The 18318-nt window shown below is 42.3% G+C and overlaps 1 protein-coding gene across 3 annotated transcripts; it reads right to left on the bottom strand.

The window, feature by feature from the left end:
- Positions 1-7: 7 nt before the first annotated feature.
- On the bottom strand, positions 8-6814 carry LOC129182320 (short coiled-coil protein A). 3 transcript variants are annotated; one of them, XM_054778281.1, is made up of 5 exons: positions 6606-6814; positions 4218-4289; positions 4069-4149; positions 3845-3988; positions 8-720 (listed from the first exon to the last, which is right to left on the bottom strand). In XM_054778281.1, the coding sequence occupies exons 1-4, from the start codon at positions 6742-6744 to the stop codon at positions 3846-3848; spliced, it is 435 nt and encodes a 144-aa protein (XP_054634256.1). In that variant the 5' UTR covers positions 6745-6814; the 3' UTR covers positions 8-720; position 3845. The 3 variants fall into 3 exon arrangements, with proteins under 3 accessions (XP_054634256.1, XP_054634258.1, XP_054634257.1); XM_054778283.1 differs by lacking the exon at positions 6606-6814 and adding an exon at positions 5444-5611; XM_054778282.1 differs by lacking the exon at positions 6606-6814 and adding an exon at positions 4749-4906.
- Positions 6815-18318: the final 11504 nt, after the last annotated feature.

Consider the following 18318-nt stretch of genomic DNA (forward strand, 5'->3'; position numbering starts at 1 on the left):
GTGGCCGTTGAGCTTAAGCTTTTATTAAAAACAAAAGGAACAGTGCTGGGTATCTACTCATAGAATACAACTTGAAAATATCAAAATAAATAACTTAGAGCGATCTTTCCCTTTTCACCCATTGTTAACACACGAGGTAAAACTTTGCCAAAAAAAATAAAGATTTTGGCAGTAAGTACAATTTTGCAGTGTTGTTCCTTGTTAATGGACACGCCCTTTACTTGATGCTTCAGTCGTTTGCAGCTTTGTCCTGGCCTGCCACAGCAGATCAATAGCACTCTAAACCACTTTGATGCTTTTGTTTTGGCGGCCCTACAGTAGAAAGCATCTTTACTTCCTGTCCAACCCGTCCTCATTTACAAACCAATGATAGAGCTACGCTAACCTATTTTATTTTTTTAGTATTCACTGTTGTTAAAAACTCAACTGTTTTATTTTATGACTGATAAGCTGGACTAACAAATGCTGCAATAAGGTGCACATGCCACTCTAATACATTTTCCACAATGTTGTGCCGGGCAGTGGAAAAAAACCAAGAACGAACATGCAACGCGTGGACGTGGTGACTTCCACTTGGGACAATACATAAAATAAATAAAAAAACATGTATTGAAAAGAAGCTTAATGGTCACAATGGTATTTGTTATAGATCCAATAGTATTCATTCCAGATTCTTGTTTGCTTCAGCGGCCCACTGGTTGGAGACTGAGACAGGAAGTCCTTCAACAGAAAAAGAAATTGGTGAAAAACAAGTCGGCTTCGCTATGGTTTGCATGCAGGCATCTAGTTTTTTTGCTAAATTATTACCAACCAAACAAAAAGGCCTGGGAAAAAAAAGGAGGAATGGGCGAGTGTTCCCACAAATAAAATATTGTTTTAACGAGAAAATCTGCTAATTTGGCGCCGCGCGGTGGCCTAGTGGGCCACACAGTCGGGAGATGGGGAAGATCTGGGTTCAAATCTCTGTGTGGTTCTCTCATCTTTGTGTGGAGTCTGCATGTTCTCCCCGTGCGTGCGTGGGTGGGTTTTCTCCCACATTCCAAAAACATGCATGTTAGGTTAACGGTTGACAGGTATGAATGTGAGTGAATGCTTGTTTGTCTATGTGCCCTGCCGTTGACTGGACACCAGGCCAGGGTGTACCCTGCCTCTCGCCCAAAGTCAGCTGGGATGGGCTCCGGCATACCCCCTCGACCCTAGTGAGGACACGCGGCGTAGAAGATGGATGCATCTGCACATTTGTGTCGATGCAAATGCTGGATCGTGAAAAATGTGGCGATTCACAGGATTCTTGGACCAACTGGTCGTGTTTGAGTGTTGCCATGACATTCAGTGAGCGTCTGACATCAGTCGGCCCACAAGCGCCTGCTCCAAATGTGCGAATACAGGCGGCTTGGATAGGCATATTCGGAGAAGTACAAGTTGATTTTTGGGCCAATCCAGCACAGATCCCTTCTGTGTCATTTGCAATGAGACACAAACTTTGGATTTTGCAACAGGGCACTTTTACTTTTCACCTAGTATGTTGTGTTTTAATGTTCATAACAGAATCTACACGCATTTCATCGGGACTTTTACGCCTGTATTTTGAAGAATACTACACGTCCGTTTGCATCCTAAGTATCAGTATGATACTGACCCAATTCATTGGATCGGATATTGGGAAAAGTCACACAGCGGGCATTTTAATGACTTCCTTCAGGGAGAAGAATATTTGTTGCGTGGTTTTAGCATGTTTGAAATATGTCTATTAAACAAAGTAGAGTGGGTCCCTGCATGCTCACGGCCTCGCAAATGAGCAGTTTTGGCCCGAAATATTTGTTTGTATTAAGGAAAATGCATGTCATTCAGCCTAAGTCAGTGATGACTTACAAAGACATGATAACGCAGGTCAAATGTACAGCATGCATGTACCACCGCTACAAAAAAACACTTTTTACACATTTAGGTCTTTTATGTTTCACTAATCAAGTGTTGAGATTTCGCAGTCTGTTCAGCGGTTCTTGAACGTATCTTAGTTGCTGGGAGATGCAAAAGTGAAACTTATATATTTATATAACTTATACACCAATTTCATGTGTTCATGGATCTCCTTATGTTATCATTCACTAGGGGTGAGTGCTGATACAGGTACATTTGATTTTATGCATGCTGAATACGTGTGTGAGGCATGTTGGAGAGAGAAGGGGAGGGTGCAGGAGCTGAATGTAATCCAAATCCAGTCACTTTTATTGCAAATGTACGACCCATCTCAAGTATAAGCATGTTTGTTATAAACGTGTGTTCTAATGTCAGATCAGACGTGATAAACATTCATATTTGAACCTTAAAATAAAGGGGTGTGAAAAAGTGTTTGTTCCCTTCCTGATTTTTTTTTTTTGCACGATTGTCACACTTAAATGTCATCACACAAATGTAAATATTAGTCAAAGACAACACAACTGAATACAAAATGCAGTTTTTAAATGAAGCGTTTTATTATTAAGGGAGGGGAAAAAATGCAAAGCTACATGGCCCTGTGTGGAAAAGCTAATAAGTGGTTGGGCCCCCCTTAGCAGCAACAACTGCAATCAAGTGTTTGTGATAACTTGCAATGAGTCTCTTCCAGCGCTGGGGAGGAATTTAGCAGAATTGTTGTCATTCAGCCACATTGGAGGCTTTTCCTTTTGAAGGTCATGCCACAGCATCTCAATAGGATTCAGGTCAGGACTTGGACCTCATCCATTCAGAGGTGGACTTGCTGGTGTGTTTTGGATCATTGTCCTGCTGCAGAACCCAAGTTGCTTTCAACTTGAGGTCACCAACAGATGGACGGACATTCTCCTTCAGGGTTTTTTGGTAGACAGCAGAATTCATGCTTCCATTTATCACAGCAAGTCTTCCAGGTCCTGAAGCAGCAAAACAGCCCCAGACCATCACACTACCACCACCATATTGTACTGTTGCTATGATGTTCTTTTTCTGAAATGTGGCGTTACTTTTACATCAGATGTAATGGGACACACACCTTCCAAAAAGTTCAGCTTTTGTCTCGTCAGACCACAGAGTATTTTCACAAATGTCTTCGGGATCATCAAGATGTTTTCTGGCAAAATTTATGTTCTTTTAGTTCAGCAGTGGTTTTGGTCTTGGAACTCTGCCATGCAGGCCGTTTTTTCTCCAGTGTCTTTCTTATGGAGTCATGAACACTGACCTTAACTGAGGCCTGCATTTCTTTGGATGATGTTGTGGAGTCTTTTGTGACCTCTTGGATGAGTCGTTGCTGCGCTCTTGGAGTCATTTTGGTTGGCCGGCCACTCCTGGGAAGGTTCACCGCTGTTCCATATTTTGGCCATTTGTGGATAATGGCTCTCACTGTGGTTGGCTGGAGTCCCAAAGCTTTAGAAATGGCTTTATAACCTTTTCCACACTGATAGATCTCAATTCATCTCAGTTATGTTTTAACAGGAGGGACAATCACTTTTTCACACAGGACATGTAGGTTTGGATTTTTTTTCTCCCTTAATAAAGTTTGATCTAAAAACTGCATTTTCTGTTCAGTTGTGTTGGTGCAAAAAAATAAGAAATCAGGAAGGGGGCAAACACGTCACCACCACCGTATAACGTTTGAGAACACTAGAAGATGAGCACTGCGTGGGATTTGGGTGCCTGTTGTGGAAATGTGGCCTCGGTGTAGTTAAATTTGTGCACAATATGAATGTTTATACAATCTACTACAAGAACTAAGGTTTCTAATGGCAAACATGATTTCACACTAAGAAATTCTAATTAGATGTTTCAGAGCAAGAACAGATGGCAACACGTCCTAATTTGGACCCACGTCCAGCATTTCTCCTGAGCTCACCTCACTTCCGTTTGCTCTTGGTGTCGGTGGTCTGAAAGACACTGGACGCGGACATGAGGTTCTCAATATACTGCCCGAGAACCTGGTTCTCAGACTTTAACTTCAAGTTCTCCTCCTTCACTGCATCCACCCGCGCTGACAGGTCTGCGGCAAACAGTGGGGGTTACCAATACGTAAAGTACAGTACTGTAGTACAGCCTTAGTTGTGAGTTAGCATGGATTACCTTCCAGAGTATGCTGAAGTTCCAACACCTGATTTATAAGCCGAGTCTTCTCCTCCATCTCCACCTGGTTTTCCATATCCCCTTGAAGAGACGCGTACAATGACCTCCACGTCATCATGCACACGACGTTAACTCCTGAGCACACTTACCGTCTATATCACAGTTCATGATGAAGAGCTCGTTCTCCGGCTTAGTATACAGGGCTGCAGGTCTGCTGTCCACTGTGGAGGAACGTTACACGCACGTTAACCCAAGACGACCACGTCAGGTACACTTGTTCACATCCCATTTTAAAAGATGTGGCTCAAACAAGTATACTGTTACATGGTAATATCAAATCCACAAATACGCAGGGAACTGACTGAGCGTGAACATATTTAGCGTGTAAAACACACCATTGTTGGTAGGTTAACCAGGATTTCTCCGTACATTCATTACATTTGGAAAACCACAGAAAGTTTTGTTGGTACCCTTTTTAAAAAAATATTTTTTAGATTTGGCGCTATCTCAAACACATGAAACTTGTGGCTTGTGGTTAGAATTAAGTGGAAACGCTGCAAACGGACAGGATCAACAGTCTTACTTGCGGTACAAACCATGAAATAAACAGCACAGCACATAACAGGTAAGTTAGCACACAGCAACACTGAACCATTCTATGTGAAAAACACTGAATTTACCATCATGGCAAATTAGTTGCATGTTGGGCTTTTCCACGCCCCTTATTTTGTGCCTTCCTTTCAAATGGAAATGTGGACAGGTACGGTTGTCGCCCCGACTACTTACAATGCCGCACAGTTTGGTATCAATCCGGAACCAAGTCAAGATAAGTAAAGCTAGTTGTGAAAAACAGAAAATAACCGGAAAAATAGCAATCTCACATCGTCGATACTCGATTCGCCCATTGCTAGTCGCACACTCCTAATTGGTCAGGGAGGCCGGTGTGTGTGTGTGTGTGTTAACAAAGCCAAACAAACGTGGTCCACACACCTAATAAGAACATGTTGTAACGGTACAAAATATAGCAGTGTCAAACAAGCCACGCATGGGGCGTGTCCGATAATAGACGCCTTACATTAGCATTGCTAGCTAACTAGCTTTGGGGCGAACTATGCCAACGCGACGCCAACTAATTCTGTTAAACGAGCGTAAGCTTCTCAACAAAATCAACAAAGTCCTGCCGTTGCCATTCTCAGCACTGTCTGTCTTGTAAATGCACTGTTGACAATTAGCCATCTCGAATGCTTTGCGACACCAGGGATGCTGCTAACTTGACAAGCTAGCTTACGCACTTAGCAGCTGTAGCGTCACGAGCTAACGGGACGGGGCACAAATGGCGGCGCATAAAAAGTGATCGCATCAAGTTCACACTCACCCGAATCAAGACTGCGTACTCTCCGAAAAACGGAGTGCTGTTGTAAACACACAGTGGCTGAGTGCCGATGACGACAGAAGAATGTGATGAGGATTCCTGTAATTGACCTCAAGAGTGTCAGTCCCTATGCCGAACAAAAGGGGGCGCCAATATCAATCCACAAAGCTTTTGCTGCAGTTGTTGACATAAATACTCTTATGTGAGGTGGCGGAGTTATGGGGTGGCTAGCAGTGATGGAAATTTCGCCTTTTTTTAGAGAGCCGGTTCTTTTGGCTCGACAGACTAAAAAGAGCCGACTCCTTCGGCTCCCAAGTGGCTCCTCCGATTTTTGTTGTCTTAAATTAAATTATTACCAAATGATGTGTATTGTCTAAAATGAATTACCAATGTAAAAAATACATGATGTCAAATGTTTATTGTTGAAATGGATTTATTTAAACCTCAATGAGCAGCTACAAAATATATATTTTAATGTTATAAAATACAAAAAGAAAGACCCATCTCAATGGACAATTTAAGTCAAAATGGGTCAAATCTCTTCATGCAAATTTCTCACAAATGAATCGGCTCAAGAGCACCACAGCGTGTGTTTAGCCCCGTGTGGACACCGCCGCACGTCTTGACCAATGACATTCACCTTTAACAGAAAAAAAGACGAGTAAAAAAGTAATTGGCTCCCACCTACGAGAAACAGGCTCCTGTCGTTCATTTCAAAGAGCCGACTCTTAGAGCTGATTTGTTGGCAAGTGACACATCACTAGTGACCAACTCTTGGTCACTCTCTGGCCACCCCGCCGGCCATCTAGACAATTCAGGTATGAACTTGTTGCCACCCCAGTGAAGCATTTCTGTCTACACGGCACTGCGAGTGTTTTATTTTGTAGTGGCTGCTTGGTCTCCATGTAAACTGCTTCAGAACGATTCCAGAACCAAACCTGAAGAAAGTTGTCCAAGTAACTTTGGTGCTTCATTCCAGAAGCTAAGCAATGCTGTGTTGTCTTTGCCTTACAAAGTCCAACCTCCATTCTGCCTTTACAAGCCACATTTACTGCCTTGTTGTGTGTCACAGTTAAGTGCTAACATTCCTCATGGATGTCACAGAAATGATTTCGTAGAAGGTTGGAACATTGGGATCTAGCAGCCATGTTATGTGGAGCTTTACCTGTGTCGTCTGCCAGCGAGATGTCAGTGAACGTCTCATCTTCCTCGCCCCCGATGTCAGCCTGCATGGCCTCGCTTTCCTTTTCCTCCTTCAGGTTGACGTCCTTTCTTATTTTTGTCCCCAGAAAAGCAAACAACATCTGAGAGTGTTTTTCTTTAACCTGATTGTCTTTGGTCCTTGTGAAAGCTGACCCTGCCTCCGCGCACGCTTTACAACGTCACGGCTACCTGCCCGACCTGAATGGTGACTCCGGTTACAGCGTCGCCGTGGAAATGAATCACCATGCCAGCAGGAGTGCCTGGGAGAAGTTTTAGCGCCACTCTTGACTGTAGCACGGTCCAAAATCCATTACTGTTTTTTGTTATTTTTGGAAATGACGATCGCAATATTTATCTCTCCTTTTTAATTGTGAATTGCAACCACTTGAGTTCAGCCAGGGGTGTCCTGACTTTTTCCAGCGAGGGCCACATAGTGAAAAATGAAAGGACGCAAGGGCCACTTTGATATTTTGATATGCTAAGAAGCTACTGTACACGTAGCTCAAGAAAAACTGCATTTCACCTTTGGAATAAAGGTGAAATGCGACTAAAAATGATGTTTTTTTCCATAATAATGCGGGTTTATTCTTGTAAAATTGCAACTTTTGTTCTTCATTTGATGATTACTTTTTTCTTAATATTTTGACTTTATTCCCATAAAATTACAGCTGTTTTTTCCATTTCTGCTGTTGTTTTTAAATTTTCCAAATATTTCATTTCAGCTTTCCTTACTTCAACATTGCTACTGAAATGATATTTTTCCTCATTTTACAAGTTTCTTCTCATAAAATTGCAAATGTTTACTCTACTTTTTTCTCTTCATATTTTGACTTTATTCTGGTAAAATTTATGCTGTGGGTTTTTTTGGTTTAATTTTCCAAATATTTCAACTTTCTTCTTGTATATTTTTCACCTCCTGATATTTTGACTTTATTCTTATGTTATAAATTTGCACCCAACCTAAGTTTAAAAAATGACAACTTTAGTCATTGTTTTTGACATTTAAAAAAAAAACTTTTTTCTTTAATATTTCAACGTCATGCTACTAAAAATGCCATTTTTGCTCATACGATGACTTTATTCTTGTGAAAGTGTGGCTTTTTGTCCTTGCTAGATTACAACTCTTCTCTTCATATTTTGACTTTTGTTTTTCCCATTTTTGCCACTGTTCTTGTTGTTTTCTTTTGTTGTTGTTTCCTTGTTAAGTTACATTTTTAGACTGTGCTGCCCCCAGGCCGCACTTTGGACACCCCTGGCCTCGGCGTAGTGCCCATGAGACATTTTTTTCTTCTGTCATGTTTAAATCTGGCGAGGTGTTGTGACACCCCTGCTACATATTTAGCATCCTGTGTAGTCGTAGCAGATTGTTGTTGGCGCTGGAACTCATCGATACGCTTTTATTGTACGTGTTGCTCCAAAACCAGAGAAGAAGACATTCGCAGGAGGGAGAAACAGGAAGGCTATACAGTCGTCCTTCGTTTATCATGGTTAATAGGGTCCAGGGCCAACCGCGAAAAATTGAATTTCCGCCAAGTACGATTCAATAATAATAAACGGAATATTTTCATGGTTAGAGCATAGAAAACATGTTTATGACTTTCTAAATGCATTTTTGTAACCATTATTAGAGCCCTGTAGACATGAAATAACATCCCTATAGTCACTTTTACACACCTATTCTTCGTTTACACCACAGCACTAATGCACAGGCTACGAGATCCCTGCAGGGACATGAGACGGCCGCCGTTCATAGCATATAGCTAACTATGTGAGATAACTAGTACAATGTATTTGTTCAAAATTTAAAGGACAAAGTAAGAAGCCAAAAACGTACCACTTCCACATGGAATAGGAGAACTTTTTGCCACTCGTATGATGATAGACATTCCATGACTGACGACATGCAGTGTGAAGGGAATGTAATATACTGTAATGTCATGTCTCATCAATATAACATTACTGACACCTAGTGACCAGTGTAGAATACTACATATCATCACACCTACATTACAGGAACATTACTGACACCTAGTGACCAGTGTAGAATACTACATATCATCACACCTACATTACAGGAACATTACTGCCACCTAGTGACCAGTGTAGAATACTACATATCATCACACCTACATTACAGTAACATTACTGACACCTAGTGACCAGTGTAGAATACTACATATCATCACACCTACATTACAGGAACATTACTGCCACCTAGTGACCAGTGTAGAATACTACATATCATCACACCTACATTACAGGAACATTACTGACACCTAGTGACCAGTGTAGAATACTACATATCATCACACCTACATTACAGGAACATTACTGACACCTAGTGACCAGTGTAGAATACTACATATCATCACACCTACATTACATGAACATTACTGACACCTAGTGACCAGTGTAGAATACTACATATCATCACACCAACATTACTGACACCTAGTGACCAGTGTAGAATACTACATATCATCACACCTACATTACAGTAACATTACTGACATCTAGTGACCAGTGTAGAATACTACATATCATCACACCTACATTACAGGAACATTACTGCCACCTAGTGACCAGTGTAGAATACTACATATCATCACACCTACATTACAGGAACATTACTGACACCTAGTGACCAGTGTAGAATACTACATGGTGCCTTTGAATGCGTCTTCTGAATGCCTTATGTTTCTATTTTACTTTATTTAGCCATTTTTTATGCTTGGAAATGCTTAATTTGGGCCAAAAATACATCTAATAATTTAAATGTGCATATTTATATGACAATAGGTTGTACTCAACCATGAAACAGCATGATTTATTCGTATATTTTGGAAAAAACAATGGTGAATTTGAAGCACAAAGCGGTGAGGGATAACTGTACGAAAAAAAACCTGACCAATCACAGCTCTGCGGAATGTTGCCGTTGACGCCAAGTTAGGTTTTCTTGGAGCGAGGCGGCGGGGTGTGACTCTGTAGCATAATGAAGCCTTCAGTCGCTTCTCTTCGGCTACGCAGCCAAAATGGCGACGACTGAGGGCGATCAGGAGCTGTCTCTGCTACTGCAGTGGGCGATACTGCAAATTCACAAGGCACTGATCCAACACCAAGGAAACATCAGGCCACTCTTGCTGATACACTTGGAAATGTTCAAGATCATTGAATGATTTGTTTTTAATCAGGCTAAAGACAGGACAAACATTGGAGGTAAACAACATATATATATTTTTGTTGATTCATATTCATTAATAATGAACTTACCTGTGGACACTTGAACAATACTTTATAGAAATACAACAATATAAGACAATGTAACAATATCAGCAAGATCATACACTTGTATTCCTTTACATACATTGTAAACATAGTTGCCAAGTCAAATTTATGGAAAACAAGAACAAAAACAGAACTACAAAACATTCTAATTTTACCTCCACACCCCTTTTATTCGTGAAAATAAACAGAAGAGAACTGAAAAATATCAACCTAATAATCACACTGTCCTTTGTATCGACATTCGGATAGATCCGCCCACCCCTAATCACACGCTTAGCTGAATGCAACATCCGGGTAAGTACAAAAATGCGCCAACTGTGTTAAAGCCATATTGACAGGATAGTCTAGTAAGATAAACCGGGTGCTACTGCCCTCTAGTGACGTAAGCGAATACTGCAGACCAGAGCAGCAAAACAAAGGCTGTTAGTGAAGCACAAGTGAAAGTGCTTAAAAAAACCTTTAAAACTCACCACAATGGATACGAAATAAAACAGTGACGGTATCGTTTAGCTTTAATTGAATAGGCGTCACAAAGACGGTCTTGAGACGCTTGAACTGAGTGTTTCAGGTCATCACGTCCCTGCTGTTGTCGTACTGCAGGTGTCAGGGTTGGTGTTCTTCAATTACAAAGTCAACCTGACAGGGAAAAGCCCAATATTTACATTTTAAATGAGCTATTAAGTGGCGGGTGGATATTGTCATCCAGGTCAGTGCAGGTCAGTGCAACTGGACCGTTGGGGTTGTCTTAGAGCAGGGGCGTCAAACTGGTTGTCACCGTGGGCCACATCGCAGTTAATAAACTCATTTAAAAAATAGTCTTTTTAAATTGGATTTGACAACAAAAAAATATGAGGTTTTCTGTCAATATTGACAACAAATACGTTTAGCAAGAAAGATTGTCTTTTTGATTAAAAAAAAAAATGTTGTTTTTGTTAGTAATATTTTGTTTTTACTTTAAAATATTATTTTATTATTTATTGTAAATGTAACGGTAAATGCTTATTAAATTATTGTAAAAATATGTTTGAAATATTCCATTTTTTATATTGTAAAAACATTTTTTATACATTAAAATATTTACTGATTTTTACACTTATGTGACCAGCAGAGGGTGTACTTTTGTAAATAAAATGTCCTTTCATGAAATGCACAACCCCTCCCAAGTCTTGCGTTTTTGTATCCTTGTTAAAACCTCCTGTCGTCGTCTTTTCCCCCTCCTTGAACCAAAGACTCATTTCTGATTTTCTTCTTCTGTTGTTTATTGGCAGTTAGCCAGCAGCTTGCTTGCTAGCGAAAGACAGGAAACAGCATGCGGGGGAGTGATTGACAATGGTCTACAGCCAATCAGGACGCAAAAGACGATGGGCGGTGCGGACAGAAGAGAGGGAAGAGAGAGAGAGACGCAGAACTACGTTACCACTCAACTTCCCACAATGCAATTGGTCTTAAAGAGCCAGGCTTGGCCTGTAAAAGCACTAACATTGCACACAAACAGGAAGTCCGTGAAAGGTGAACTGTGATGAAGCGAGGGAACATTGCACATCAAATGTTTATTGTTTACCGTGACGCCTTGGTTAGTGTAACCCAGGGGTGTCAAACTGGTGCCATGGAGGGCTGAGACGCTGCAGGTTTTCTTTCCAGCCAGGCACTAAAGCAGGTGATTTTAATGATCAACACCTTCAGTTTGAGGGAAGGAGCTCATCAATGAAATCACCTGCTGGAGAAACTGGTGGGAGAGAAAACCTGCAGCGTCTCGGCCCCCCAGGGCACCAGTTTGACACGTGATGTAGCCCGTCCCTCCCTTGTAAAGGAGGAGAGAGTATTGGTCATCAGCAGCAAACCAGTATTCATTTACAACAATAACATCGAAACATTAAGAATGACAAACTGTCGTAATTTTACGAGAATAACGTAATATTATTCAGAAAAATAACCTCATTTTAGTAGCATCAAGTATTAAAGAATTAAGATGATATTTTAGGTCTCTCATCCGCACACGCTTCATCGGTTCACACTCAAGGACGAGATGGGACGCACACTAGAGTCGCAATACGATGAAAAACAAACAAAATACACACTAAGGTTCACATTGTTGGAAATGAGTTTGCTGCTTTAGTAAACTGTTTGCTGGATGGATGACCATTGCTTTAAGGAGGTGCGAGGGGAGACGCAACACAAAGACTAACATGCAGAACCAGCTGGCAGCAGCCGGCCTCAGCAGCCGGGTACGGTCACAGAGTGTCGCCAAAATATACGACGTCCGTCTGGGAGAAGAAAAACCCAGCTTTCGCCTGCTGTGGTCACACACACCTCGTCAGAGAATGCAAAGGATAAGCTATCTTGGGAAACCCCGGCGCCGATGGTCCGAGGAACAATTCGAAAAAGGCAGAGGGGACTGGCGATCAAGGCCGACTCTCCCCTTCTGGTCAGGAAGCCGCAGGAGGACATGAGGAGAGACGGTTAGCCTGGATGTGTGAAGAACGTGAAACGATTCTGTTTTCAATACATTTTGTACGTCTTCAACCGGACTGTGAGTCTTCGTTCCTTCTCATAATTGGAGATTAGCAAACACGTCGGGGGGGTGGAATTCATTGACTAAAGCGGTCCTTGTGGTCTTACTGTGGGGCAGAGAATTTCATCTCCAACAACGCGCACGGTTTGCTTCTGTTTGTTGTAAAAGGGAACATCTCAAAAAGATGAACATTTTAGTCACGTTTTGCAGCTCTGGACTTTTTTTTTATTGCAAGATGAGGCAAAATGGCAAAATTTGGATGCTAACGGTTGCGACCCCTGGACTGGAGTACACCTGCAACATATCATAACATATCATAACATCATTTTAGTAGCATAGAGTTGAAATGCTGCAGAAAAAATAGGACATTTTTTCAAGTCTCAATATTAAACATGAAACAAATAAAACAAAATAAAGTTGTCATTTTTGGACAATTCAATTGAGGGAAAAGTCATATTGCAAGAAGAACATTTATGAGGGAAAAGAAGGCAGTATCAAGGCAGTTGATACTAATGATGCGCTTTTCCACTGATATCAGAATGCTGAGATGCAGTAATATGAAAATATCAAAGTGGCCCCTGCATCCTTTCATTTTCCAGCATCATAGATTTGGATGAAGTAGATCCATGAAGAGGGGGGTCACGTGATGACAGCAAGGATGCAGCGTGTCGGGTCTAGCAGGGCGAGAGAGTCTTTGTGTTGTTTTATTCACGCGTGGCAGACAGCTTGGGTCTTGTTCTGCTCTTATCTGCTGGCCTCCTCCACCTCCTCCACCACCACCTCCTCCACGGCTCCTGCTGCCACATTCATCACCTCCACACGCAGCATCTCTGCAGTGTGACACCCCCAGCATCTGCGTGTGCCGCGCCACACAGGTGCTCTTCCTCACCGTATTAGGGTGCGAGCTCTGAACGCATCATTTGTCCCTCTGGTTAGCAGTCACCACGGTAACGCCCACGGGGGGGGGGCTGATCTCTGATCTGATGGCCTGTTTCTAGAAAGCCTTGCCTACAGGACGTGACGTCGGTTGCCGTTGTCGTCTCTGTTCACGACGTCTTTTACCATCCACACTTCCGAAAATGACTTGGATGAAAAACCTCAGCCTGATGAATGAATCTGCGTGTGGAGAAGCGAGGTCCTCCGGAGGTTTTGTTGTGCGGTCATTTGTCACTGCAGGCGGAACCTAATTACCTTCACAGACACTTGGTTGGACGACCACTGAAAGAGATGTTCAGCCGGCTTATAGAGCGGTGGAGTTGACCAGCTAACGAAAAAGGGCCAACTGAAGTTGACATAAAACACGAGAGCCAAAGGGGTGCCTTTCGTTCACATCTGCATCGTAGTTTTTCTCACCCCTTGCGGATGTTTAGTTTACAGTGGAGCCTACCCCTAACCCTAACCCTAACGCTAACCCTAACCCTAATGCTAACCCTAACCGTAATGCTAACCCTAACCATAATGCTAACCCTAACCCTAATGCTAACCCTAACCGTAATGCTAACCCTAATCGTAATGCTAATCCTAACCCTAATGCTAACCCTAACCCTAACCCTAATGCTAACCCTAACCATAATGCTAACCCTAATGCTAACCCTAACCCTAAGGCTAACCCTAACACTAACCCTAATGCTAACCCTAACCCTAATGCTAACCCTAATGCTAACCCTAACCCTAATGCTAACCCTAACCCTAATGCTAACCCTAACGCTAACCCTAATGCTAACCCTAACCCTAAGGCTAACTCTAACCCTAACGCTAACCCTAATGCTAACCCTAACCCTAATGCTAACCCTAACCGCTGTCGTTTGCTCCCGTTTATGTAGACCAGGGGTGTCCAAACTTTTCCCAGCGAGGGCCACATCGTGAGAAATGAAGGGGTGGGGGGGCCATGCTGATATTTTCTAAAGCAACACGAAGAGATAAGAAGCTAAGAAGCGAGATGGAGCTCAAGAAAAAGTGCAATGCAGGTGAAATGCTGCTAAAATGGCCTCCATCCCACAATAATACAGTAGTTTATTAAAATAAAATAAAAGTTTATTCGTGGAAAATTGCCACTTTTGCTCTTCATTCAATGATGATTTTTTTGCTTAATATTTTGACTTCATTCCCATAAAATGAAAGCTGTTTTTTTCCATTTCTGATGATTTTTAAAATTGATTTTCCAACTATTTCATTTCAGCTTTCCTCTTGTAAATGTTCCTGTCGTCATTAGAACTTTATTCCCAAAAGATTTTGGATCTTTTAAAAAAAATGATGTCTTTTTTTCCTTTCTTTCATCATTGTTATATTTTACAAGTTTTACAAGTTTAGTCTCGTAAAATTGCAGCCTGCTTTCTCATTAGAAAACCATTTTTTTCTCTTCATATTTTGACTTGACAAATTGGAAATGTAATTAACAACAGGAACTCGTTCAATGCCGGCCATTTTTCCAAAGGCAACCCCCTCAGTTACGACCATTTTTGGACGATTTTGACTGATCTTTCAAGGCACACACATTATTGTGTTCAATGGCTGCAGCATACAAACATGGAACCTGCCAAGAGAAAGATTAGTCTTCATCCTCCTTCTTCATCCGACCCTCCTCGATGGCGTCGCTATTGACGCCATCGCTGTCATCACCGTACGTCTCAATTCATCGACGTCAGACAGGAAGGCAGGAGCACGGCGGATACGCCAGCGAGTGCCGGAGAAAGAAGGCGGCCATGGAGACAAAGCATGGAGGAGGAACTGCCTCCACAAACGATTGCCTTCGGATGACTGTGATCTATGTTTTGCTAACGCCTTTGCCTCGTTCACAACATTAGCTTCCTCGATTTCACCTTCACCGGTTAGAAATGATCGCTGGCGCCTCCCGTACATCCTGGCAAGATGCCCCGCACGGGCGCCATCTTCCTTCTTTCTTGGATTGAATGGTGTCTCTCACTGTCTCTATCAGATTGCTGGCACTCGCAACGTTCTTTGGCCCCATGGCGGGTTATTTAGCAGTTGCACTCAACAAAAAATGCACAGGCAGCGAGCCAGCAACACATAGGGTGCTTTGTTTGGGCACTCGATTCCGCGGAATGATAGAATGATACTGAACAAGATAAACGGACTAGTCGCAATACTGTGCGATAACAGATGGTTGACAAAAACGGGCAAACTTTTGGCAAACATTTTTGTCAGAAACCGTATCATAGAAAAACCAGGCCTTATGAAACGTGGGGTGTAAAGCGGGGCTGCCTTCAGATGAGGATTTTCTTAGCCTAATCGGATTTGTTAGGTTTTGTCGATACGGCCCTTCCTCGTTTATCACAGTTAATTGGTTCCAGACCCGACCGTGATACGTGAATTTTCCTTATTTAGAAATGGAATATTTTCATAGTTACCGTATAGGAAACCCGTTTAAGGCCTTCTAAATATGCTTTGTAGCATTATCAGAGCCCTCTATACATGAAATAAAAAAATAAGACGTCTTAGACATAAACAAGACTTTAAATAGACTCAACGTTAGCATTGACAGCATACTTGGTGATTATTGTCTCATTCATGTCACGTTCCTGACACCAGGGGGCCACTGTAGTAGAGTACTACTACAGTAGTAGAGTACTACTACAGTACTAGAGTACTACTACAGTGGGGAAGTGAACATTCACACAGGAGCTGCTGTCAGCCACAACTCAGGCCAGTCACTGGCACTCTCCACACTGCTAACAATGCTAACACTCAGCAACTCTACAGGAGCCAGCTGGCGTCGTACACGCCATTTCCCAGGCCCCGCCTCTTAAACGCGCAATTAAGGAAGTGAAAGTGAGGTTTTGGCTTTTGTTGAGAATATCTGTGCGGAATTATTAGGCGACTCAAAACCCCCCAAAATATTCCCATCTCACTACTTTATTTTCATTTTTTGAAAGTCAGAATGATAAACAAACAACACAAACTTTCCAAATAAATATTTCGGACATTTCCAAAAAGAAATCCGTGACCAAGAGAGGCACCCTTCTTCTCAATAACACAGAAAGTCTGTCAGTTTCATTCATTTCACCATCAACTTGCTGTGCAGCAGCAACCAAAGCCTCCCAGACGCTGTTCAGAGGTAAATCTTACGTTTAAGGGCCCACGAGTACTCAGCAGGGCTTAGGTCAGGTGTCACTATTTTTTTAGACCTTGACTAGCGAGCCATGCGGTGGAGTGATGGACGCATGAGATGGAGCATGGAGATGCGTCCTGCATAAATAACATAAAAGGTGCACACTTCTACCTGAACCACCGCCTGAATAAAGTGGCAGTAGGTTTGGGAGTTGAGTTTGGGGCCATCTTCAACCTGAAAAGTTCATCTTTTAATAATGGCAGCCCTTGCCAGCGCCCACCCTACCTTGCTGGCATCTTCCCACCGCTGCCATGCAGTCACTCTCCTCTCAGCCGTCCATAAACTTCTGTCGTCTCACGTTTCTTGGCCGAGTCGTAGCCTTTCAACTTGTGTGACTTGTTCAGTGGTGGTGGGGTTCCAGCCCTTCTTACACTACTTCTGGACCCCCCAGGTAGATGACAGGTCTGGAACGTGACAGCATGGAGCCTATCCCAGCTGACTTCGGGATATTTAATATTATATTAATATTATAACGTTCTTCTTTTCTCATACTCGTATGACTTATTTTCATACTATTTTGACTTTATGATCATAACATTATCACATTCACCCAACCTCATTTTCCTAAAATTCCAACTTAATTCTTTGTTTGGTTTGTTTCTTATATTACAACTTTTTTCCTGTAATATTTCCTATGTGTTTTATGTTAATATAGTGACTTTATTCCCTTAATATTTTGTCTTTATTCTTGGAAAATTTTTCCATTTTTGCTGTTGTTTTTTTAAAATGTTATTGTTTAATCGTATTTTTAGAATGTGCCGAGGGCCAATAAAAAAGCAGTCGCCGGCTGTAAATGGCCCCCGGGCCGCACTTTGGACACCCCTGTCCTAAGGCCACACCCTCCCTCTGCACACGTTTATTCAGCTCGGGGTTGGAAATATGCATACAAATGAGAATATGGTTAAAATGCTGACTCGCCTCATATTGTGCACACGGTGCATACGGAACAATAACGTGTGTATCTTTTATCTGCATGAAGTTAATGCAGCCCATTCTTCTCCAGGAAAAGTTCTGATACTTTGTTGTAAGAGTCTGATCACCTCCTGGTGAGCATGTGACAGGGGTGTCACGAGACGAGGTGAGACGATACGCAAGATCGGGTCTAGATTTTAATGTTACTTCTAAGAAAAATACAATTTAAAAAATGACAATATTTTGCAATCTGGTAATTGAATTTCTTCTATGTTACACTCTTCTGCACTCAAGACTAGGGCTGTCCTATCTAGTCTGGTGTGTGTCCCACCTAGTCTTTGAGCTAGCTCGGATGAGAGGCTAAACGTCTGCTGAGACAACCTGAGCAGGCCGGTTGCGATCGATCGACTGCCCTGAGAATACAATGACCCGGATCAATGACAATATTCACAGGCACTCTTCTGCACTCTGTGTGTATGCTAGCGGCCCCGCCTCCACCCACAGAGACCAAGAGACTGTATGACTGACAAAAAGGGCTCGCTCCGTGCATGCCTTTGTCCTATGGTACAAATGTGCCAAGGTGCTGAGAGCAATGCACAGAGTGAACCCTCTTCCTGCCTGTTTGGAGGCGGGAGACGAGGAAAACAGACACGCATGCGCATGGCGATATATCGAGACCGGCAAAATGATCCAGTTCATTTTCATTTCTTGTGTGATTATTACATTTATTTATTATCGTCCCGACACCTTGACACGTTTTAGTCCCGAGAGCTCTTGCGACACCCCGGGTGTTTAATCCCCCATCCCGGCAGTACACAAACGGCAAACATGATTGGA

The sequence above is a fragment of the Dunckerocampus dactyliophorus genome, chromosome 6 (assembly GCF_027744805.1).
Source record: "Dunckerocampus dactyliophorus isolate RoL2022-P2 chromosome 6, RoL_Ddac_1.1, whole genome shotgun sequence".
Lineage (NCBI taxonomy): Eukaryota > Metazoa > Chordata > Actinopteri > Syngnathiformes > Syngnathidae > Dunckerocampus > Dunckerocampus dactyliophorus.

Coding starts and splice junctions, on each gene's coding strand:
- LOC129182320 (XM_054778281.1), bottom strand. CDS start 6,744: ATGTTGTTTGCTTTTCTGGGGACAAAAATAAGAAAGGACGTCAACCTG. Junction 4,150..4,217: donor CATGAACTGTGATATAGACG/GTAAGTGTGCTC, acceptor CGTCTCTTCAAG/GGGATATGGAAAACCAGGTG. Junction 3,989..4,068: donor ACTTCAGCATACTCTGGAAG/GTAATCCATGCT, acceptor TGTTTGCCGCAG/ACCTGTCAGCGCGGGTGGAT.